This window comes from Anser anser, assembly GCF_964211835.1.
Source record: "Anser anser genome assembly, chromosome: 17".
Lineage (NCBI taxonomy): Eukaryota > Metazoa > Chordata > Aves > Anseriformes > Anatidae > Anser > Anser anser.
Window position 1 is genome coordinate 5,955,170 of NC_139738.1, and position 20,375 is coordinate 5,975,544.

General features: G+C 38.1%; 1 protein-coding gene across 2 annotated transcripts; it reads left to right on the top strand.

The window, feature by feature from the left end:
• The first annotated feature begins 8,019 nt into the window (after positions 1-8,019).
• LOC310883131 (arylacetamide deacetylase-like 4) lies at positions 8,020-17,445 on the top strand. 2 transcript variants are annotated; one of them, XM_083803006.1, is made up of 4 exons: positions 8,020-8,619; positions 13,117-13,333; positions 14,686-14,749; positions 16,347-17,445. In XM_083803006.1, the coding sequence occupies exons 1-4, from the start codon at positions 8,449-8,451 to the stop codon at positions 17,131-17,133; spliced, it is 1,239 nt and encodes a 412-aa protein (XP_083659132.1). In that variant the 5' UTR covers positions 8,020-8,448; the 3' UTR covers positions 17,134-17,445. The 2 variants fall into 2 exon arrangements, with proteins under 2 accessions (XP_083659132.1, XP_083659133.1); XM_083803007.1 differs by having other exon boundaries at positions 8,023-8,619; positions 16,362-17,445.
• The last annotated feature ends 2,930 nt before the right edge of the window (positions 17,446-20,375 follow it).

Below are 20,375 nucleotides of genomic sequence, written 5' to 3' on the forward strand. Positions count from 1 at the left end.
GGTTTCGCACTCGGAGGCTCCGTGACCACAGAGCAGGAATTATGCCGTGCACTATTTCAGCTCTGGCTCTTACTCATTTCTCCCTATTGCTCTCTCTGCCTATCACAGCCGCCGCGCCGGGGAGGTTTTATACCCCATTAAGCCTGATTGACAGTTAAAGTGTCGGGGAGATTTCACTACTGTTCCTGTGAGTGGCTGGCTTTGCTCTCCCCTCCCCCAGCGCGGTCTCGGAGCCGCCGCACGGCGCCCGCAGCCGGGACGGCCGCGCCGCAGCCGGCGGGCAGGGGCTGAGGCCGGGCCGGCTGCGGGCTGGGGCTGGGGTCGGGGCCGGCTGCCGGTCGGGACGGCTGTGGGTCGGGGTTGGGGTCGGGGTGGCTGCGGGACGGGGCTGGTTGAGGCCGGGGCTGGGGTCGGGGCCGGCCGCGGCCGCAGCGCGCGCCCGCCTCTGACAGGAACCTCCTCTGTTCCTCCCTGACAGGAACGCGGCAGAGGAGGGTGCTGGGGTTTGACGTGAGCCCAGGAGGGGGGGAAAAAAAAAAGTGCCAGGAGCGGTCAGGGTTAAGGCTGAGTTCAAAGGAGCCATCTGTGCCTTGCGAGCTCCGGGAGAGAACTGCTTGCCCAGGTTAAGTTGGTGTTGATGGGAAAAGTTATTGCAGCCCTAGAGTGCTGGGCTCACTCCAGCCTAGGCTGATAATCATCAACATCTATTACCACTGAACCAGCGTGTCTACGGACAGCATGACAACTCATGGATTTTCCAAACTGGAAGATGCTTACGTTGCTGAAAACTGGTGATTGGTACCTTCAGTAGCGGGGCAATGAAAAAAGCAGGCTCCGACCGAAGCAGGGAGACGTGCTTTCTCACATCAAAGGGTGTTTTTCTGCTCTCCTTTTCCAGGACTTTTGTCCAGATATGAGGGCATAATTGCAACACAAGGTCTCCATAGCACTTTAAAACTATGTTGTAACAGGAGAAAGGGCAAAGCGTGTTGCAACCAGGTCCCCCGACTCGTTTGTTTGCACTGTTAGGCATTAGGTAGGTAGGTAAGTTATATATTTAGCTGTCCTGCTTAAACTTTTCTCGGGAGGATCTAAGTGCGCATTTGAACTGAGAGCTGCTCACTCCACAGTTACTGGTTGTGGCAGCAATCAGAAATAGTCTGAAATGTCAAGTTGTCAGGATGTCAGAAGATGCTCAAATATGTCAAACCTCACATTGTTGTCTTCTCAGTCGTGCTAGGAAGAGCTTTGTTTTTATGACTGAATATGTTACTAAGAAGGTGCCCAAATGAATCCAATCCCAAGTTACTTCAGGAGGTCTGAATATATATCCACTATCCTGGGAAGCCATCTAGTGGTAAAAACTAGAATTACTGAAGAATGACAGAAGTGAAAGATTCTCAAACTTTGAATTCATCTGTAATTTGCTAAAAGACCATTGCAACGGAAGTGTGCGAGTCTAAGCATCTCTATACAGGCAGCAAAGTTATATTACACGACCAAGAGATGAGAGTTAGGAAGCTAAATCCCTTTGAAAATAAATTCTTTTTCTGCTTCAGAATCAAACATTTTTGAAATGGTCATAGTTCAAAGTGGCCATGTAACAGAGTGTTCAAGGGTTGTTTGGTAACAAAAATAAGAACAACTGAGTTTTTTGTTCTACCTACATTCAAAACTCATCTCATACCTGGTTCTTTTAACACATAATATGAGCAATATCATAATCTCTTGAATTTCAGCTCTGTTGAAACTTCCACATAAGTTTTCAGAAGTGAAAAAAAAAAAAAAGAGAAACTTGCACAGTTCTTACCTTTAAATGCCAGTTTACCTTATATGAAGTAAGCCATAGGACTCTCAGAGCGTCATCATAGTGTCAGGAGAGAGGTTTCTGGAGAGAAGAAATTGAACCATTCTAACTGGAAACTGCAAGTCTGTACAGATTTTCAGGATCAGGTGGTGTTCCCTAACTTAGCTGCATCTGAAATAACCAGAGCTGTGAGAATTTCCATTGCCGCTTGGGCAGCATTTAGCACCTCTGTGTGTTTTTACAGTAATACCTTTAGAAAGGGAGCTGGGGGAGGCACCTGGCATTACAATTTTCCTCTCAGTCCAAAAACTCTGAAGGGGAGAGAGAAATTACACAGAGAGCCTAGTGTCTGGTTTAAACAGGAATGACTCAGTGTCTGGACTGGTAACAAATATAACAACTTTCTGGGATGGAAATAAGAAGCAGCCTTAAAAATGAAGGGATATGAAGTTTGAGAAAGTAAGTTGGATTTTTTGATTCCTGAGACCATTAACTTTATTTTTTCTGCATAAATCTCTACAAATACATTTAAAATAGAAAAGTCAGCAATATTATACCATAGGACTATGTTCAGATTAAACAACAAAGTTAATTATTCATTTCAAACATTTGCAGGTTCTTTGATGCCAATGGGACTAGTCATGTGAATATTTATTTCTTGTATCTGTTTCCTGCTTGAATAATATTCTAAAATGTATCAGAGGTGTTACTATTATTATTATTATTTTCATTCATTGGGATTATTTTCATTCATTAGGATTTTTTTCATTCATTAGGATTTTGGTTTATTGAGTGATGTGAAAAGTTGCTCCAACATTTGGAGTTGGAATAAAAAGACAAATCTACATATTTAACGTGAAGTATTTTTCCAACCTGACCTTCAAATTTCAGTGAACATATGAACTATTTTACTGGTTTACTACTTTACCTTAGATTTACCTTGACCAGAAGTTTCTACATTACACAAGTGCACAAGAGCAAGAAAGAAAAGCAGACTTATAGTAAAACTGAAGTTACTGCATCTTGCCTGTAATTTATATGGTGAAAAATATATGCAAGTCATTTTAAAATTCACTTAACTGAAAAATCAGAAAGCTTGAAATTGTACATGTGCTGAGAACAGCTGAGGTTTGTCCACTTCAACTGCAGTTCCATTCTGAAATGTGGCAAAAGATTAGTATTCTGGGATTTCACCTGATTGTTGTACAGTAACCATTACACTCCTGTTTGGCAAGAGATCTTTTTTCCAAACTGTCACCTTTACAAATCTAACATATGTTTTTGTTCAAAAAGTTCATCTTTGTTGGTGAAACCTTACAAACTATACCTTCAGTTAGGTTTGATTATTCAAATTGCTTTCAGTAAATGTCTACAGGTGCAAACAGACACTTGGTACGTACCTTTGTTGATGGAAATGAAGATCTGTCACATTGCAGCAGTGGTTCCTAATTGTAATTTTAAAGTCATCCCAAAATGAATTCCTTCCATGTTCTTACTCAGAAGTCCTTAACCAGTGTGCTGGAGCATTCAATAAGCAGGCCTGTTAACTTCGTAAAATTGCATCAGTTAGTGCTATCACTTAGATGCAGAATAAAATTTCCATTTTGGATAGCTGCACAGTACCTGAACTATTTGCTCCCTGTATATTTACCCACAACTAAGTATAAATTACAACAATTCTCCCCCCTCCTCTTCAGTTAAGCTATTCCCATGCCATTTTAATCTATGTTTAACTCCAGTTTGCAACAAGAGCGAGAAGTCAGTCATGTAACACCTCACAGTGGTAACTCATTCAGTTTTGACTTCTGCTCGTCTGTGTAAATTTCTGGGTTTGTACTTCTTAAGAGAAGTGTTAAAGTGTTAGGCTTTAATACACGTTTACTAATCTATTGTGAATAAATCTAGATCATACCTGAATGACTAATTTTTAGGACCAAAGCTCAAAATACGCATTTATGTTTTCTGAGTATTTAACCACAATAGTGCCTAACTGCAATAGCACCAGTGTATATTTACTAACACTCTCAGTGAGTCATAGAAGCATACTTTTTCTCACTTGCCCAGTTGTGAAGGAATAAACAGCAGTGAAAAAGCAACTTTTAGCTCCAAAACAAGTTGATGCACTCTGTGTGCACATCACTTGCATAACAAAGGTCTATTTTTTTGCAGAACAAAATTTTCTGGTTCTATAAAGAGGCTCAGGTAGAGTGTTTGAATGCTTATATCTTGACTTTGCATCTGTATGGGTAGGACTCTACACTTGTTTACAGAGCCTTTGCAGCCCAGTTCCTAGTGAACTTGGAGGTAAGTTTATGCACATGAAATTGCTAAACTGCAAGAACTTTTGAAAGGAAAAGGAGCTGGAAATTAAAAGCATGTTCAAGACATGTTTGAAAGCCATTTGGGCTACTGTTTCTGTGTTTTCACTTAAATACATATACATATATATATATACATAGATTGGTAAGCAGATGTGAAAACCTCAGAACGCAGTGCATCATTGTTGCACAATGGAAAATCTGTGTTACTAGGGTGTCTAGTAGTACCAGTTTTTTACATCAGTGCAGGGTTCTTGAACATTGACAATCTATCATGGTCACAGATTAAAACTAAGCCTCCTTTAAAAAACTGAAAACCCTTTGCCAAGCAGATCTGTTTTTTGTTACATGAAGTACTGCTGTCAGATTTGGATAAATCAAGAGCTGTATTTTTGTGCTTCTTGATTTCATTCTTCCCTTGAGTTCACATTTTCCATTTGGAATGTGTCCCAGTGGTTCTATGATTTCACACTGTCCTTCTATATGCTATTAAGTATTAACAGTCTGATACTGTTGCCTTGTAAGTGGAGTTTTGCCATGGACTAAGCTCAAAGGGACCAGGTTTATGTTTAGCTTCCAGACTTGACAGAAAACAGTCTGTGTCCAGCCTTGTGTGAAAAGCTATGTTGGGATGTCTTACTGCTTTCCCTGGGTCTCACAACAAATCAGTATAGTGAATAAATACCTTACTGAATGATTCTAAGTTCAAAATGACATAACCTTTCCAAATTCAGTATGTATGAAAACAATTGTCTTTGTAAGTAGAACAGTGTTTTCAAAGCGCATGTAGGTGTTAACCTGGAATTCAGACAAAAGGATGCAAAATCAAGTAATTTCTGTCAATTGCTTAATTATTTTCTTATGTTAGATTTTATAATTTATAATAACTGCCCTTCTTTTTCTCACTTATCTTTAATTAGGAGCCAGTTTGGGTCAATCTACTAGCCTGCTTCTTCATATGAAAGACAGAACAATGAGAAATACCACATGTTAATAGGAATGGAGTGGCTACCTTGTGTTAAACTGATTAACTCATCTTACGTTCTGTTTAGTACATTTACCTCATCTTTAGGCCACACAGAATTTGCCATACCCTCTGATTAACTCCTCAGTCCTGACAAAACCTCTAAGACACACAAGGAACTAGGGAGGCAGAAGAATTAAGCCCGTAAGGCTGTCAAAATTAGAGAAGGAGTTTATTGTTTCAAGAGTCTCAACTGAAATCTTACTAAGCCAATCTGATAGAGATTTTGACAAATCAGAACAGTAGGTTAATTCTTGTAATAGTTTTGCACTGGAAGCTTGTAAACCAGCTTAGGAAAAAAATCCCTAGATAAAATGCTCCCTGAATCCTTATTAACAATGCCTTCTTTAAGAGAATTCATTATATTCTGTTATAATTTTTTTTCAGAGCTAGTGGTTCACTAGAAGGAGAAAAAAATTCAAGTCTTCTGTGACAAGTTTCTTCAAACTTGACAGTTCTGAAAGGAAGCTAAAAGGAGGAATGTTAGGAAGAGAAAGCTGGGTCAACAGCAAACTTTTTTTTGGGTTGGAAGGTGGGAATGGATCAGCTTTAGTATATGAATTGATGTGGGGGTAAGATCACATTATAAATCAGATTACGGAAAAATAAGATCTCTAGAGAGATTCAGCTGGACTAAGGCAGAAGGCACACAACCCATGATATTTTTTATGCTGATTTGAACAAGGATCAGCTGGACTTTTAATAACATATCTGGAAATTTCAAGAACTTTACCCACTGTTAGCAGAAAGCCAATTTGCTCATTCTTGCTGAATCACTGCCATTACCCTACAAATTGGTATCACTAATATTGTTAAGCAAAGAGCAGTTTTGCAGGCATGCTCTGGAACAAATGATACATGAGGTAAACAACACAGGGCTTCCAAAGGCCAACTGAACCTTCAACTCATTTATAGGGACTTCTGCATTTTTTGAACATTTTTTATCTGTCCTGATGTGCAAAAGTGCAAGTTATTACAACTCTCTTTAGGACAGTGAGCATTAGCTGATTCTTTGGAGGAAGAAAGATCAGTTATAACTGTAGGATGTGCAGATCCAGATGTTTCCTAGCAGCTGACCTGTAAAATAAACCGACAGAGATGCTTTTTCAGAACAATCATCCCTGTCCTCCAATTACATTGTCCTACAACATTTGATCAAAACCAAATCCCTAAACCAACAAGCCCCAGAGTCCAAGAACCTCTCTTTACAGGACTCCAACTGCTCCTCCAATATCTCATTAGATGGTTGGTTGCTGATCTGAGAGTCCTGACATCATGGAAAAAATACATGTATAGTGGGAGCTCCCAAGTGATTTCAAAGAAGGTAGTTGGTATTTTGACATCTAGCATTTAGGAGGAGAAACTGGGATATTCTATACTCTTCTCAGACGATGATATCAGTGGAGTGTTTAAATCCACCACAAAATGAATTAAAAATGAATAAATGGAGATGAAGTGTCTATATGGGGACATCCAGAACTTAAAACCTATTCATTTCAGGATGGATTACTTAAAATCTTTAAATCCCAACCTATATATTCCTTCCCAGAAGTAAAAGTATGAAAATAAATAAAACCTTGTTTTTTCATTTGTTTATGTTTGTCTTTTTTTTTTTTTTTTTAATAATTAAAGTTGCCATATCCCCACAGGTCTGATGGGTAAGAAGATGGGGGGATTCAGTTAAGTGTGCTGCACCTCACAGTCGTGGAAGGGATCAATGATTCCCCAGCTTAGTCAAATAATGTGAGTCAGAAAAGATGGAAAAAGATGCATACTGTGATCATGTTCCAGGCCTGCTGAGCTAAGCTGAGGGTTCTATGATATAACTTTCTTACATGGATTTCTTATGTTTAACACCTTTTTTGAGGGTTTTGAACCACATAATTGAATCAGTTGTGCTTGCTGAATTCCACTGAAGACAACAATTAGATCTATTCTCTTAAGAATCCAGACAGCTCACTCTTATCATCTGGTAGTTTATCTCTTATGACTCAGGTTGTCTACTGTCATTCCACACAGCTTCAGTCTACTGACTAATCCACATTAAAGTTTAGCCCTATTTCCTCTAAGTAGAGGCATATTTTGCATAAATGAGATTTTTTCTTAGTAGATATATTTCATCTGCTTTTTTCATGGTTACAAGAAAAGCTAGAAATGACTCACCTTGTACCACTACAGGTTTGTTAGCCAAACCCAAAATCTTATGGCTCATAAGTAGGAGTACTTCTCTTCTGCAACCATGATTACAAGCTTTCATAAGGGTTTTAAAAGGGAATATCTATGAGATTATTGGAGATAAAGGAATATTTCAGAGTGTTTCGGAGATAAGCATGGATTCTATTAATTGCGTCAAGCTGAGCTCAGGTTTGCTTTTTACTTTTACCCAAAAAATATTTGTGCAGTCACATGGTGCATGGAAGTACATGAAGCTGTACCTAGTCATTCATTCCTTTGCTATCATCACCTCTATATGCACAAGCACGTGCCTAGCCATACGGTCTAATCACAGCCTAAATTAGAGCAAAGGATAATGTAGAGTTGTCTTGGAAAAAAAATAGCAAGCTATTAAGTTGTTTGTTGTTGTTGCATTAAAGACATCAAAATCTTTGCTTTAGAATGCACCAGAAAAGAGAGAGCTGAAGCTCTCCAAGTGAAATTTTCTTTCTCATTTCCCTCTCATATTACTGGACCGTTGGTAAGCCCAGACCCTTGCTGCACGCTCAGGGAGTTTCCAAAGCTGATAGCTCTGTACTCACCTCTAAAAGCAAAATTCCTTTAGATCTGCTTCACAATGTCTGTTCTAACTGTTCTGGCCAGCTGTCTGCCTCAGCAAGCTTGCATAAAATAAGTAAAATAAATATAGATCAGCACTAAACATAAAGCCTTAGGATCAAACTGGAGTTCAGCACTGCCAGTCCTCCATGCATTCATAAGCAGAGGTAGTCTCTTTCAGTACAGTGACTAGTACACTCGGAAAAAATCTCACACAGCTTTTCGGGCCCATAACTCAGAGTACAATTCAACTAGATAAAACATAAAGTCCATCTACAATTTTGGAATATATAAAATGGTGAGTGTGAGTATTGTAGGCATTAACTTCGGCCATGCTAAACGAAGTTGTAACAGCAGTCATTGCCGGATGTTTGTCTACTGCTAGCATCTGACAGCCTGATTTGGAGGAGGAGGGCGGAGGAATTTTGGTATGCAAATTACTTCTCTGTGGAGTCAATCTGGAGCATATAAATATTGACAGAATCATATCGAAGAGTTCTCTAGTAAATCATCCCCACCAAAGAAAAATGGAATTCTTTTATGCTCTGGCACTAATAGCAGGAATTCTACTTGCCTTTATATTACTGGTTTTAATTGCAACTTTTTATGATTCTTTCAAGGCAAAAATTCCTCCTGAAGTTGACCAGCCATCAAAGCTCAGCTTATACCATTACTTTTATACTCTGGTGGAAATTCTGGTGAGTTTATCATGCTCTATGATATTGTGATTTTCAGGAAAGGAAAAATTTGAGTAGAACTATGAATGTAGCATTTAAATATTGCAACTGTGTGTAATAGGAACCATATGGTAACACAGATTTAAAGGCAAAGGCCAAAATTTGATCTGGTATTTTAATACTGTATATAAAAGCAGCCTTCATGAGGTGAGCTCTTTTAAATACTGAGATTTGCATGTTTACACTGCAATTGTAACTTGATTGCCTTCTATAATGAAATGACTAGTCCTGTGAAAGACAGAATGGCTGAACAATAATAGCTGCACTTTATCTGAGTGCACTTTGATATATTTGAGGTAATTTCTTAAACATTAATCTACCTGCAGTAATTTTATTACCCATTAATCATGTTCTTATTTCTGCAGTGGCTGAATTACTGTGTCTTGGTGAATTATCATAGAATTATGTAGGTTGGAAGGGACCTCCAGAGGTCATCTAATCTAACCTCCTGGACAAAGCAGGCTCAGTTAGAGCTGTTACTACTTATTATTTAAGTACTTGTAAACTAGACTCACTGTGCTATGTACTTTGCCAACAGAGTAAGAAACAGCTCTTACCCCAAAAAATTTCAAAGAAGACAACAGGAGCAGACAAGAGCAGCCCAAGCCCTGTCATGTTTGGCATATACTGCATCAAAAGAAAGTCTGCAGGAAAACCACAGAATGATTTCATTCATGTTTGTATGGGGCTCATCTCAAGCAGAGGTGTTCTCTAATCCCCTACTTGTATGTGTTGAACACAGTGACTAAGGCCCATATCCTGAAAAGTCTTTTGGGGCACTATAATCAATTAAAGACTTAAATGGGTTGCTTAAACTCACAGAGTAGCATTCACGAAATCAGGTCCCTCATTCTCCAGTGGCCTACAACCCATGTACCCTTCTGCATTGTCTGGCATGAAAGAAGAGTTGCTGTCCTTACATATCTAAGGCTGCTCTTCATGTTAAGCTATATATATAAACTTAATATAATAAAATGACTGTATGTTATTAGGTCCTCTATGTTTCTATACTTGGTTTGATGAAAAGATAATTTCAGATGATTCTTTTTACTGATGCTACTTCTACAGCCTCTAAGTGGTTGTTCTGCAACAGTACATATTCTATCTCCATTTATAATGTTCCAGAATTTTCAACTTCCTTTTCTGGATAGTTTTAAAGATGCATTCCCACATTTGCTATGCACTGAATTTAATTTTCTTGAGCCCTTTGTTGTCAAAAGCCTTTATACATCTACTTCTGGTGAATTTCTAGGCTTATTTTTATACTCGGAGGAGTAGTCCTCCTCATAGTGAGGACTTCACAGGTTTCTTACAAAGCGTATGATGCTCTGTGCATTACACATGTGCAATGAACATACCCTCTTCGTTCTTATGAATGGAGCTCCTCTTGTGCCAGTGACTTATCTGTTTGTACTCCCTATCATGTATGTTGCAGCAAAGACCTCTTTTTTTCTGACACAGGACAGTCTTCTGCTCTTTACTTCCACTTATTTGGGATATCTCTTAGAAAACCTGCATAACCAGTTGAACATGTATCTTCTAGAGCACAGTTATACATATGATGCTCCTGCTGCATCTATGCACATGCTCTGTCTTGCGGAAATCAATGACAATCTCAAACAGAAAAGATGAGAGAAAGCCTACTAGTTCTTATCCTAGCTTTTGTTTTAATCCATTTCTACAGATATGCATTTAGACTGTGCATATTTTACTGTGATATAAAGCTTTGATAACCATTTTAATTGGCAAATCATAACACTTCAAAGTGACTGAGACAGATAGACTGTCAAATGTAGTCTATAAATCCATGAAACTCAAATGGAGTGGTCTTTGCTATTTCGTATGTGATTTCATAATTACTTTTAAAGTAAAAATCTGGTCACCATATGATCTCCCATGTAAAAAGCAAGTCTGTGCCAGAATTTAGGCATTCCAGCAAACAGTTTTTCAAAGAAAGACCCTATTTCACAAGTATAGGTACACTGACATGCTGATCTGGGTCCTCTTTTTCTTACACATATACACTTTTTAGAACCTGGCTTATACAATACGTTTCATCTACTAATGCCAATCAGATCTGTCTAGGAGTAGTTATCCCTTTCATTTTTTTTCGTTTATTGTTATTGGTTCTGAAGTATTTTGTAATTATTGATTAAGAAGAAGTTTTTTGATAGAACACATACCAAATTCCCCATTCTCCTTCATGACATTTTCTTCCCTGAAACTGAAGATGCCTCTATGATGCCAAGAGTTCCTAAGATAAGGAATGGAAAAAGGATATTTGTTATATTCTGATACCAAGTATATTCTGATACCACTATAGTATGTTCTGATACCAAGTTTATCATATATATTATTATCTGTCATCTGAGGGCTCTTTAAAAAAACAGGCATGTTAGAAAATACAGATGAGATTAAATAAACACAATACAGCAATTCTATTAACTTCAGTCATTCCAAAATCATCACTTCAACAAAAACACTGACTTACGAGTCACTAGAATTTTTGAAAATTGCACTTTGGGGAAGGTTATATTGACCCCGTGGTTTCTGCCAGGATTACCTTGACTCTTATATTGATCTTCTGCCTTCTCCAGGATACCTAAAAACGTGCATTTTCAACTGTAAGGCAAGAACTATATCTATCCAATTTGTCTATGGGAACTGGGACTTAAAACAACACAAGCACTGTTGGCAGTGGTGGCACACAGTGTTATCAAAAAATTCCAGATCATCTCTGGGTTTCCATTTTTGTTTTCAGATAATTTTCTTTCTCTTCCATGGCTCATGATGGCTTCTTTTATTGCTCCTCACTCAACTTAAAAAAAGAAAGAATTGTTTGAAAAAATGCCTTGGTGAGGAACTGTGTGTTGCAACACACTTGAACCACATAAGTTTTGGCTTCATATGTATGTGATAGCTGAGCTCACGCACCTAAGAAAATTCTGCATCTTTGTCTTATTTTTGCATTCTCATGCAGCAAAATTGCTATTTAAGGCCAATATTTGAATTCTCTCCAAGACAGAGCAAATCCGAGTTAAAGCACAGCTACATGAGATCAGAAAGACCAATCTACAATAGCATAGCTGGCTATTAATTTATGAGGCATTGATACAGCATGTACATGTATACTTCTGTTGCTCAGAAGAGGAAAATACCATTTGCAAATTACTTGTTATGATTACTATCATTCCAGAAGGATGAATTGTAATAGTCTGTAATGGCAATTAAGTCACCGTTTAATAGGGAAAGAAATGTTCCTAGCAGGAAATGCATCACTTGCAACCTGTATTCAAAACGAAGGAGGGTTCCAGCATGATGATCTTCAGGCTATCTCAATTATTGGCAATTGAACAGCTTTGGATAAGAAAATGCTGTGACACATTCAACAAACCTACCCTGTCTTCAGAGTATCAGTTTTCCCTGAGAAATTTAAGAAACTGGCTGAAGTGCCATTTCCTAAATACCTGTGGGATCTTGATATAGGCAATGGTTTTACTGATGGAGAAGCAGATCAGATTCAGAATCCTTCTCACAAGGTTCTTCATTTAGGCCAGCAGCACTTTACTGAGAAAGCACTTCTTTACTGTGAGGGTGACAGAACACTGGAACAGGTTGTCCAGAGAGGCTGTGGAATCTCCTTCTCTGGAGATATTCAAAACCCGCCTGGATGCCATCCTGTGCAACATGACCCTGCTTGGCAGGGGGTTTGGACCAGATTTCTCCAGAGGTCCCTTCCAACCTTGACCATTCTGTGGTTCTGTGATAGGCACTACTGATTTTCTTAAACCTTGTTGTCACTGTCCCTGTGGCATGGAGATGACCCAAGACCGGTAAGTTACTGCATCTGACATCATGCTAGGGACATTTTCATCTCACCTAACCTTAAAGACTTCAACTGAGGCATCTGAAGTAGATAGTCTCCCTTTATAATCAGCGGAGACAAACAGACATTTCCAGAGCGTGACTTAATGCAGCTGAAATTGGAATTGTCCTCTAGAAATGCCTCTTTCTCTTCATGGACTAGAAAAGGAGCCTCAGGCCTCATGACAGCTAAATTGCATACCTAAGCAAATTCTTGATGTTACATGTGATAAAACCAGATCACAGATATAAGAAGGTATTTATATATTTCCTGGAACAAGTATTGCAACATTCCTCCAGAAATAATGGTATCTCAGATCGTGAAGATATACATTTCCACTTTCACAAGTGCAATCACAAAGCCACTAGAGTTATTTGTGGAAGCAAAGTAGCAAATAACCAATAAATTTGGTATAATAATAATAATAATAATAACCAATAAATAACCAATAAATTTGGAAAATAGCAGATAACCAAAACACAACACAGAAAAGGTAACTTGTGGCCTTTTGTGGCCCCTACAGAGTGGAAAGACTTAGATTTCTTATACTGATTTCTCCTGTTCCTCTACTGACTTTTTCCTGTTATACCTAGGCAAAGAACTCAGAAAGTTTGGGTATCTTTAAGGAGCACATACTTATAAGGTTGATTTTTGGTGGACTGCCGGCATCCAGGGATTCAAAGCTCTTCATAAAGGATCTGCATTTTGATGGAGTGCCAGTGAGGATTTACCTCACAAGATTACCATCTGCAAGCAAACGGAGAGGAGTCATCTTCTTCCATGGAGGATGCGGGATGTACGGAGGCATAAGTAAGGAACTGAAACAGAAAATGTGATTTTTCTAATTATTTTTTAAAATATTTATGGTTGTTAACTATATATATATTTATAAATTCTCCTGAACCCAAATGACTGAGGCTTAGTTTTGGCAACTGAGAGACTGAAAGCATTTAATGTTTGTTTTTACTTTTTAAACTCTTTAATCTGTCTTTATTTAATATCCAAATTATTCTTTATAGGATATCACCCTCTTTATGGCATATATCTTCCTTATAGTAAGTGGTGTTGCTAAATAAACAAATTCTTTTTGGTCTGAAAACTTAACAGAAGTTGTTAGTTCCTGCATTCCTCCCTTTGATCTCTACCTGCAGGATGTTTATTGGTTTGTCTATAAACAGCACTCATTGTAATTCAGTGGCCTACAGCAGCCTTTTTTAAATATGTGCCCATGCTGCATGGACTTTAGTTAGGTTGTCTTTTTTCAGTTTAATTTATTAGAGAAAGCAGATAATTGCAAATACGTAATTGACAAGTCCTAAAAAATACTGTTTCTACAGGCAGCAGACATACACCCATATTTAAAGGTGTTAGGATTCTGTGATTTAAGGTAGAACACATTGTTGAACAACACCTGTAAACCAAATCTTCTAAATGTAGCAAAGATAGAATTAAGGCTGATGAAAAACCCAGTGTATCTTTAAATACATTGTAACAGGCATATTTCTGCCCATAGCCTTACTATGGGATAATTTTATAATTAGACATTTTAATATAACATAATTTGGATGCTTTGGATTTCTGCCTGAATTAGCCACACAGAAATATACTGATTTCTTTGGAGGCATACCAGCTGCAACTTTCATTCTTCAGCAAATAGTCAAATCTCTGCATCGAATATAGAATTTATTTAGACTTAGCTACAGTAATACAATTAGCATTTCCACAGCAAAACGATATGACATGACTAAGTCAGTCTCAGACTCTCCCACAATTAATTTGAAATAATGTAATAATCTTTTATGAGGATCTCAAGGTACTTTATCCCTTACAATCACTCTAAGAAATTTCATTTAATAACAAATAATAATAAATCCTTGTTTTCCTTACAGATCAACAGCCTCCCTAAATATATGACTGTTACAGTGTGTTCTGAGGATTAAAAGTCTAGACTATTTTATCCTAGAGAAAATTGGAGTAGCTCACTAAATAGGCAAGGGGCCCACACAGAGGATGCAGTACCAAATGTCGTCTCTCTTCAATAAGACCATTAATTGCTTAGCTCTGTGTAACTCAATCATGGCAATATGTCATAAGAAAAGAAGGGAGGATATTGCTTCAAGTATTCAAAGCTATTAATTCCATTAACAACATTTGTTCTGCAGGAAGCCACGAAAGAGTATGCCGGTACATAGCCAGAAAATCTGATTCCGTGGTCGTGTCTGTTGGGTAAGTGAGCTGCCCCCAGTGCTGCTCCCTGAGCTGGAGAGGTCTTGTGCTTCCCCACCTCTGAACAAGCCTTAATTTTCTTTGCACAGAAGAAAAGGAAGTGAGCTCTAGTATTGTCCATCCTTACATTGTCAATATGTGTGAGCAAGCACGTGCCATGAAATGACAAGGTACACCTGGTAAGGGTTTATAAAGTAACCCAGTTTGGCAGCTGTTTTCAGAACAGACATTTTTATGTTATCACCACAGAAATCATCATCTTTGTTTGATAATAATGTATCACAAACTGCTTTCCTGATTTCATGCTATTGCTTAGGGGGCTTCAGGAATGATTTTAAAAAGTAAACAATAAGCCTAAAATTTAATATATTTTTAAAACTACATGGGCCACTGCTTCCTTTTAAAGGCATTCTGCTTATGGAAAATGGCTGATGGCAAGAAGAAACTTTTATTTTTCAACAAATTCTCCTGTGGAAAACAAAATCATTACTAAAGAATTTTATTAAGTTAGGAGAAATTGGTTTTGAACATGAATTGTATATTCCATATGTGAGTGAGTCATGGTGTGTTAAAGTGACTCTGAAATATTATATCGACACCCTTTTATTCCCTAGTTATTAGGATGTTTACTTTATGAAGCCACTGAGTTAGTTTAGCAGAATAGTGAAAAAACAGAAAAGCAGAAGCAGTGTGCCTCAGCAAACAGCGAAGGGTTAACAGAGATTGCCTGCACCGCTGCCTCGGTAGTATTTAGCTTTTCCTTATTAAACCTAATATTCTCCAGAAAGACCTAAGACTGCACTTACAGAGAATAAAGAACCGTGGTTATTAAAAATGCATCTTGCTCTCAAAAGAGAGGTCGATATTTCATTCCCTTTAACCTGACTGGGTGTTTGCCTGGGCTGTTATGCCTACCTAGCTTTTTGCATCACATGCAAGTATGTTGGTCAGGAACTAAACAAAGAGACTGTTACTTTAACATCACTCTCCTGCAATCCACTTGTTTCAATTAACAAAATAAATGAAATAATTGTCCGCAGGAAGCTACTTTGTCACCACAGTATATTTACTGTATGGTTGCTTATAATATAATATTATTAAGTTACTATTATTATGTTAAAGTGTAATAATAATATACAATACTGTACTAATATATACTAACATAATAAAAATATAATAATCATTGCCCCAGCATAAAAGCGTTGGGAGCCAGAACTTGGTTGATTCTCTGGGCAAGCAGGACTGACTTGCAGCTATACATACATACATGCAGTCAGTCCCAGCAAGAGAACTGCAAACTACCCTGCTGACCAGAAAATGAGTAAATGTGTGGTTTTCTATATTGTGGGTGATTGGACTGCACTACTCAAGCCCCTGTGTTCTTAAATTATGCTAAAACAAACCTCAGTGATCAACAGTCTGTCAATTTTGACAGAAATGGGAGGGGAAGCTGTTCTGTTTTGCTTCAGTATGTAAAATTTTAAACTAAGTCAGTAACACTGCTTTTGGAAAGTTTTTGTAAAAATATAATCCATGAACGCATTTAAGTCGAGACATTCAAGCAATTATCAAATATATATATTTGTAGAAATTGCAGTCTTGTACATTTCAGGTATTGTTTATCTCCTGAGTGCAAGTATCCAGCCCAGAATTTGGACTGTCTCACTGCTACCATTCACTTTTTGAAGATTGCAGAAAACTACGGTGTGGATCCTGATCGGATTATCGTATGTGGGGATAGTGTAGGGGGCACTTTTACTGCTAATGTTTGCCAAGAACTAGTACACAGAACAGACATCCCGAAGATACGTGCCCAGGTCATGATCTATCCATTTCTCCAGGCCTTGAACTTTAATCTGCCATCTCACCAGAAAAATGCCTTCACTGCCTTATTGTCTCGGGAACGTACAGTCCATTATATTCTGAAGTACCTGAATAAGGATTGCTCCATGAAGGAAGCTCTTTTGGCAGGTTCTCATGTCCCTGCGAGTATGAATTTGAAATACAGAAAATGGATAAATCCAGATCTTATCCCAGAGAAATTCAAACAGGATTATGAGCCACCAATACCCACTTCATGTGTTCCTCAGGTCCATGAAGAAACTAAAGAACTGTTTGAGACAAGATTTTCACCGCTGTTAGCAGAGGATGCTGTTATTTGCCGACTACCCGAGGCTTGTATAATTACCTGTGAACACGATGTGCTCAGGGATGATGGATTGCTGTACAAGAAACGCTTAGAGGACAATGATGTAAAAGTGACCTGGTACCACATTGAAGAAGGCTTCCATGGTACAATAGGGTTTTTTGGTTACAGTATTTTCTCCTTTCCATCCTCAAGTAAAATAGTGGATCACGCTGTAAACTTTATAAAAGGCTTTTAAAATGTATTCTTGAAGACGGTGACCTAGTGTGCAGACTGAGTGTATTTCAGTTAACCATTTAGTAGCTATTGGATATCTAGGCAAGAAATTAGAATCTCATCAAGAAATAATAAGTTATGATAGCATGGTCTGCTGAATTCTGAATTTCAGTTGCTATTATTTGGCAACATGTAACTTGGGAACATGCATCTTTAACCTTCCTTTTTTTTAACCCTTTACTTGATATCCTTGTTTTGATGTTCTCTTATTCTGTTGTAAGAATTTTTGTTCTCTTATGTCAAAGAATAAAACCTCACCGTTTATATAGCAAAATACATTTTACGGCTTGCAACATAGGAATAATCATAAATATGCATACATATACCCACATAACACACACAAAATCAGTATGAGAGCACAGATAAAATGCTTCCCCAAAGCTTCTGGAGAGTAAAGATACTTTCACTGTTCCTGAGATGAGCAGTAATCATCAGTCTACGTACATAGGCAAACCATCGGTTTGGGCTTGGTTGTAAAATCTGAAAGGGGTAATTGGGTTCTGCTTACAAATCTGACTTTAAAGTGAAATGGGTGGCACAGAAGGGAGGTATGGAAGTGAGAGCTGTAGAAATGAGACCGTTACCTGTAAGTATCTGAGACTGGCAACACAGAAGAAGTAAGGGAAAACCTCACAAGCAAAACTGAATGTCCTCTAAACCATTTTCTATAAAGTTCCTTTCTGAGAGGCACTTGGTTGTATTCAGGGAAGAGAGAGACACCCAGTGCTTCTTGCCATTTTGTAACAATCAACTTCTTTACTGAGAATTTGGAGAAAAATATAAAAACAGCACCAAAGCTGCTTGAACTGTTTCTGTTAAGGTTCAAAACACATTAGAAAAAAAATCACAGGTCAGTGGTTACATTAAGACAGACCCACATTTGTAAAGGCAGATGCCTGAATAACTGCATGTCAAAACAGCTGGCCTTGCAATGCCTAAGAACTGTAAAATATTTCATCATCGTTATGCCATCACCTAGCACTTGTAATAGCTGTAAAACACATATGCAAGTGTGGAAAGAGGTTAGTATGTTATCTTCATTCTCTGCCAGCTGAACTCTGAGTAGGAAGAAAATGTAGGGTTAAATTCTTCACCATATTAATTAAATGTGGTGACATGTTAGCAGTTACAGATCTCTGGAGCAACCAGTGTTTAACTTGTGAATTCTTGTTCTCCAGTCCCTCAGTAAAATGAAATGATGATTCTTTACGCTGTGTTGACACCAGAGAAATTTAGTTTCATTTTTCCTATTTCAGGTACTAGCAATTTACTCTTGGAGCAAAGAAATTCTTCCAGGAGTAAATAACATGATAAAGCTCACAATGTTCCACTGACTGAGGTTTACAGGATTTGTTTCGGTGATACAACCTGATATGAAATTGGCAATTCATTTTGGTTTCTGACCTCAAGATGAAAGTTGGCTTACCAGCTTACATGTTGGTAGCATGAGCAAGAGCAGCAGTGAGTCAATAACTGCTCTAAAGGAGATGTGAAAAGCTGGATAGTATTTGAGCAGTTAATCCACGTCAAAGTCTGTTCTGCCACAGCAGTATTGTTATCTGCACATGAGCAGGCTCACTTAAAGTCAGTTTGGGTATGTCTTCATGAACTTCAGTCAAACCTGTGAGTCATCAGACTTATCTTTATTCAGGATCAGTTTATCACACATACTGCATCTTCAGTACCTGTTCTTTTGATGATTCCCACTGGTGCGTTTTAAAATTTCTGGAATCAAAGTCCCTCCTGTCTGATGGGAGAGAATTTTGTAACTAAACTGAACAGAAAAAAGTCCAAAGGCCTTGACAATACTGCACATCTGCATCTCCCCCAAAGTTTCCAAACAAAGGAATTGACTAACAACAAGCACAGCCTATTGCATTACCCTGTGACATTCTTAATCCTCTTCATCCACCTACTATTTTGAAACCACTGCACAACTGATAATTAACTTTTGCAATAGACAGATAGATAGATAGATAGATAGATAGATAATTTGCCACTGGTAAATATCACATAAACATCTTTGTGGCTCTTGGCAAAACCACCCAAATATGCCTATATATAGTACTCCAAAATTCTTCCTCTGCCGCTTCCCCACCTTCCAAGCAGTGATTGTACTGAGCAAAATCTTCTGTGAACTGTTTCACCCTCCTTGCACCTAAATGATGGGCTCCCTTAAATACAGCCTCTTTCCCCATGCCGTACTGGTGACCAGCAGAGCAGAGGCGTTCAGGGACAGAAGGCTGAAAGGCATTCCCTGTGTAGCCCTCCCTATTTTGAAATCCACTTCTCTGCTTGGTCATCAGTGTTGCTTTTGTTGTCCTGAACACTCTGCAGAACTTTGCCAGCACAGACAATGTGGGAAGTGCCAGAACTAACGATGTCCATACAATTCAATTCCACCTTGTATGTAACATGTTATGAGATGATCACATACCATTTTACATACATCTCATTCATTGCCCTGAGTGTTATACTCCTAGCCTGTTCAGCAATCCATACCAACTTTATTTTCATTATTCAGTGTCTGGACTTAGGTATCATTTATGGCCCACTCTCCAAATTCTGCACTGATCTACTACTAAGGTTTTGCCACGGTCCATTATCTGTAGGTCTTAATTTACTACAAATGTTAATCAATTTATCTTTATAATGTCTGCAGTATTATTAGCTCTTTTTAACACATGCATTTTAATCTGTATTGAGGGTTATAACCATGGTAGTGCAGATGGGTAAGCAGGGAACAGCAAGTACAGAAACAGCGTGTTCCTTTTTTAATAATGACTCCAATATTTTCTGAAATTTAGAAGTAGCAAGATCTAATTGTCTCCATGGAACTTCCTGTCCTCTGATTTAAATAATTATAGATCTGCTATGTGTCTCACATTTTTGATATAGAATGCTTGTTCATATAAACATTTCATATGTTCATATGAACTTGTTCATGTAAACCATTTTATAATTTCCTAAGTGTGGAATTAGCTTTCAAAATTATCACTCATTTACATATTTTCCTATCTTCTAGGGAAAGACACAACATAATTTTTACTCTCCTCTTCACTCAAGCACTTTCTAACAGCATGTCCCTCTTGCTGTCTGCATGTTCAATGAGCTACAGTCAAGTTCTTAAAGCACAGACTTGCAATGTGCCTACGGAATTATGCACACAAATGCCTTTTCCCCAAGGAATTACGCATGCAAATA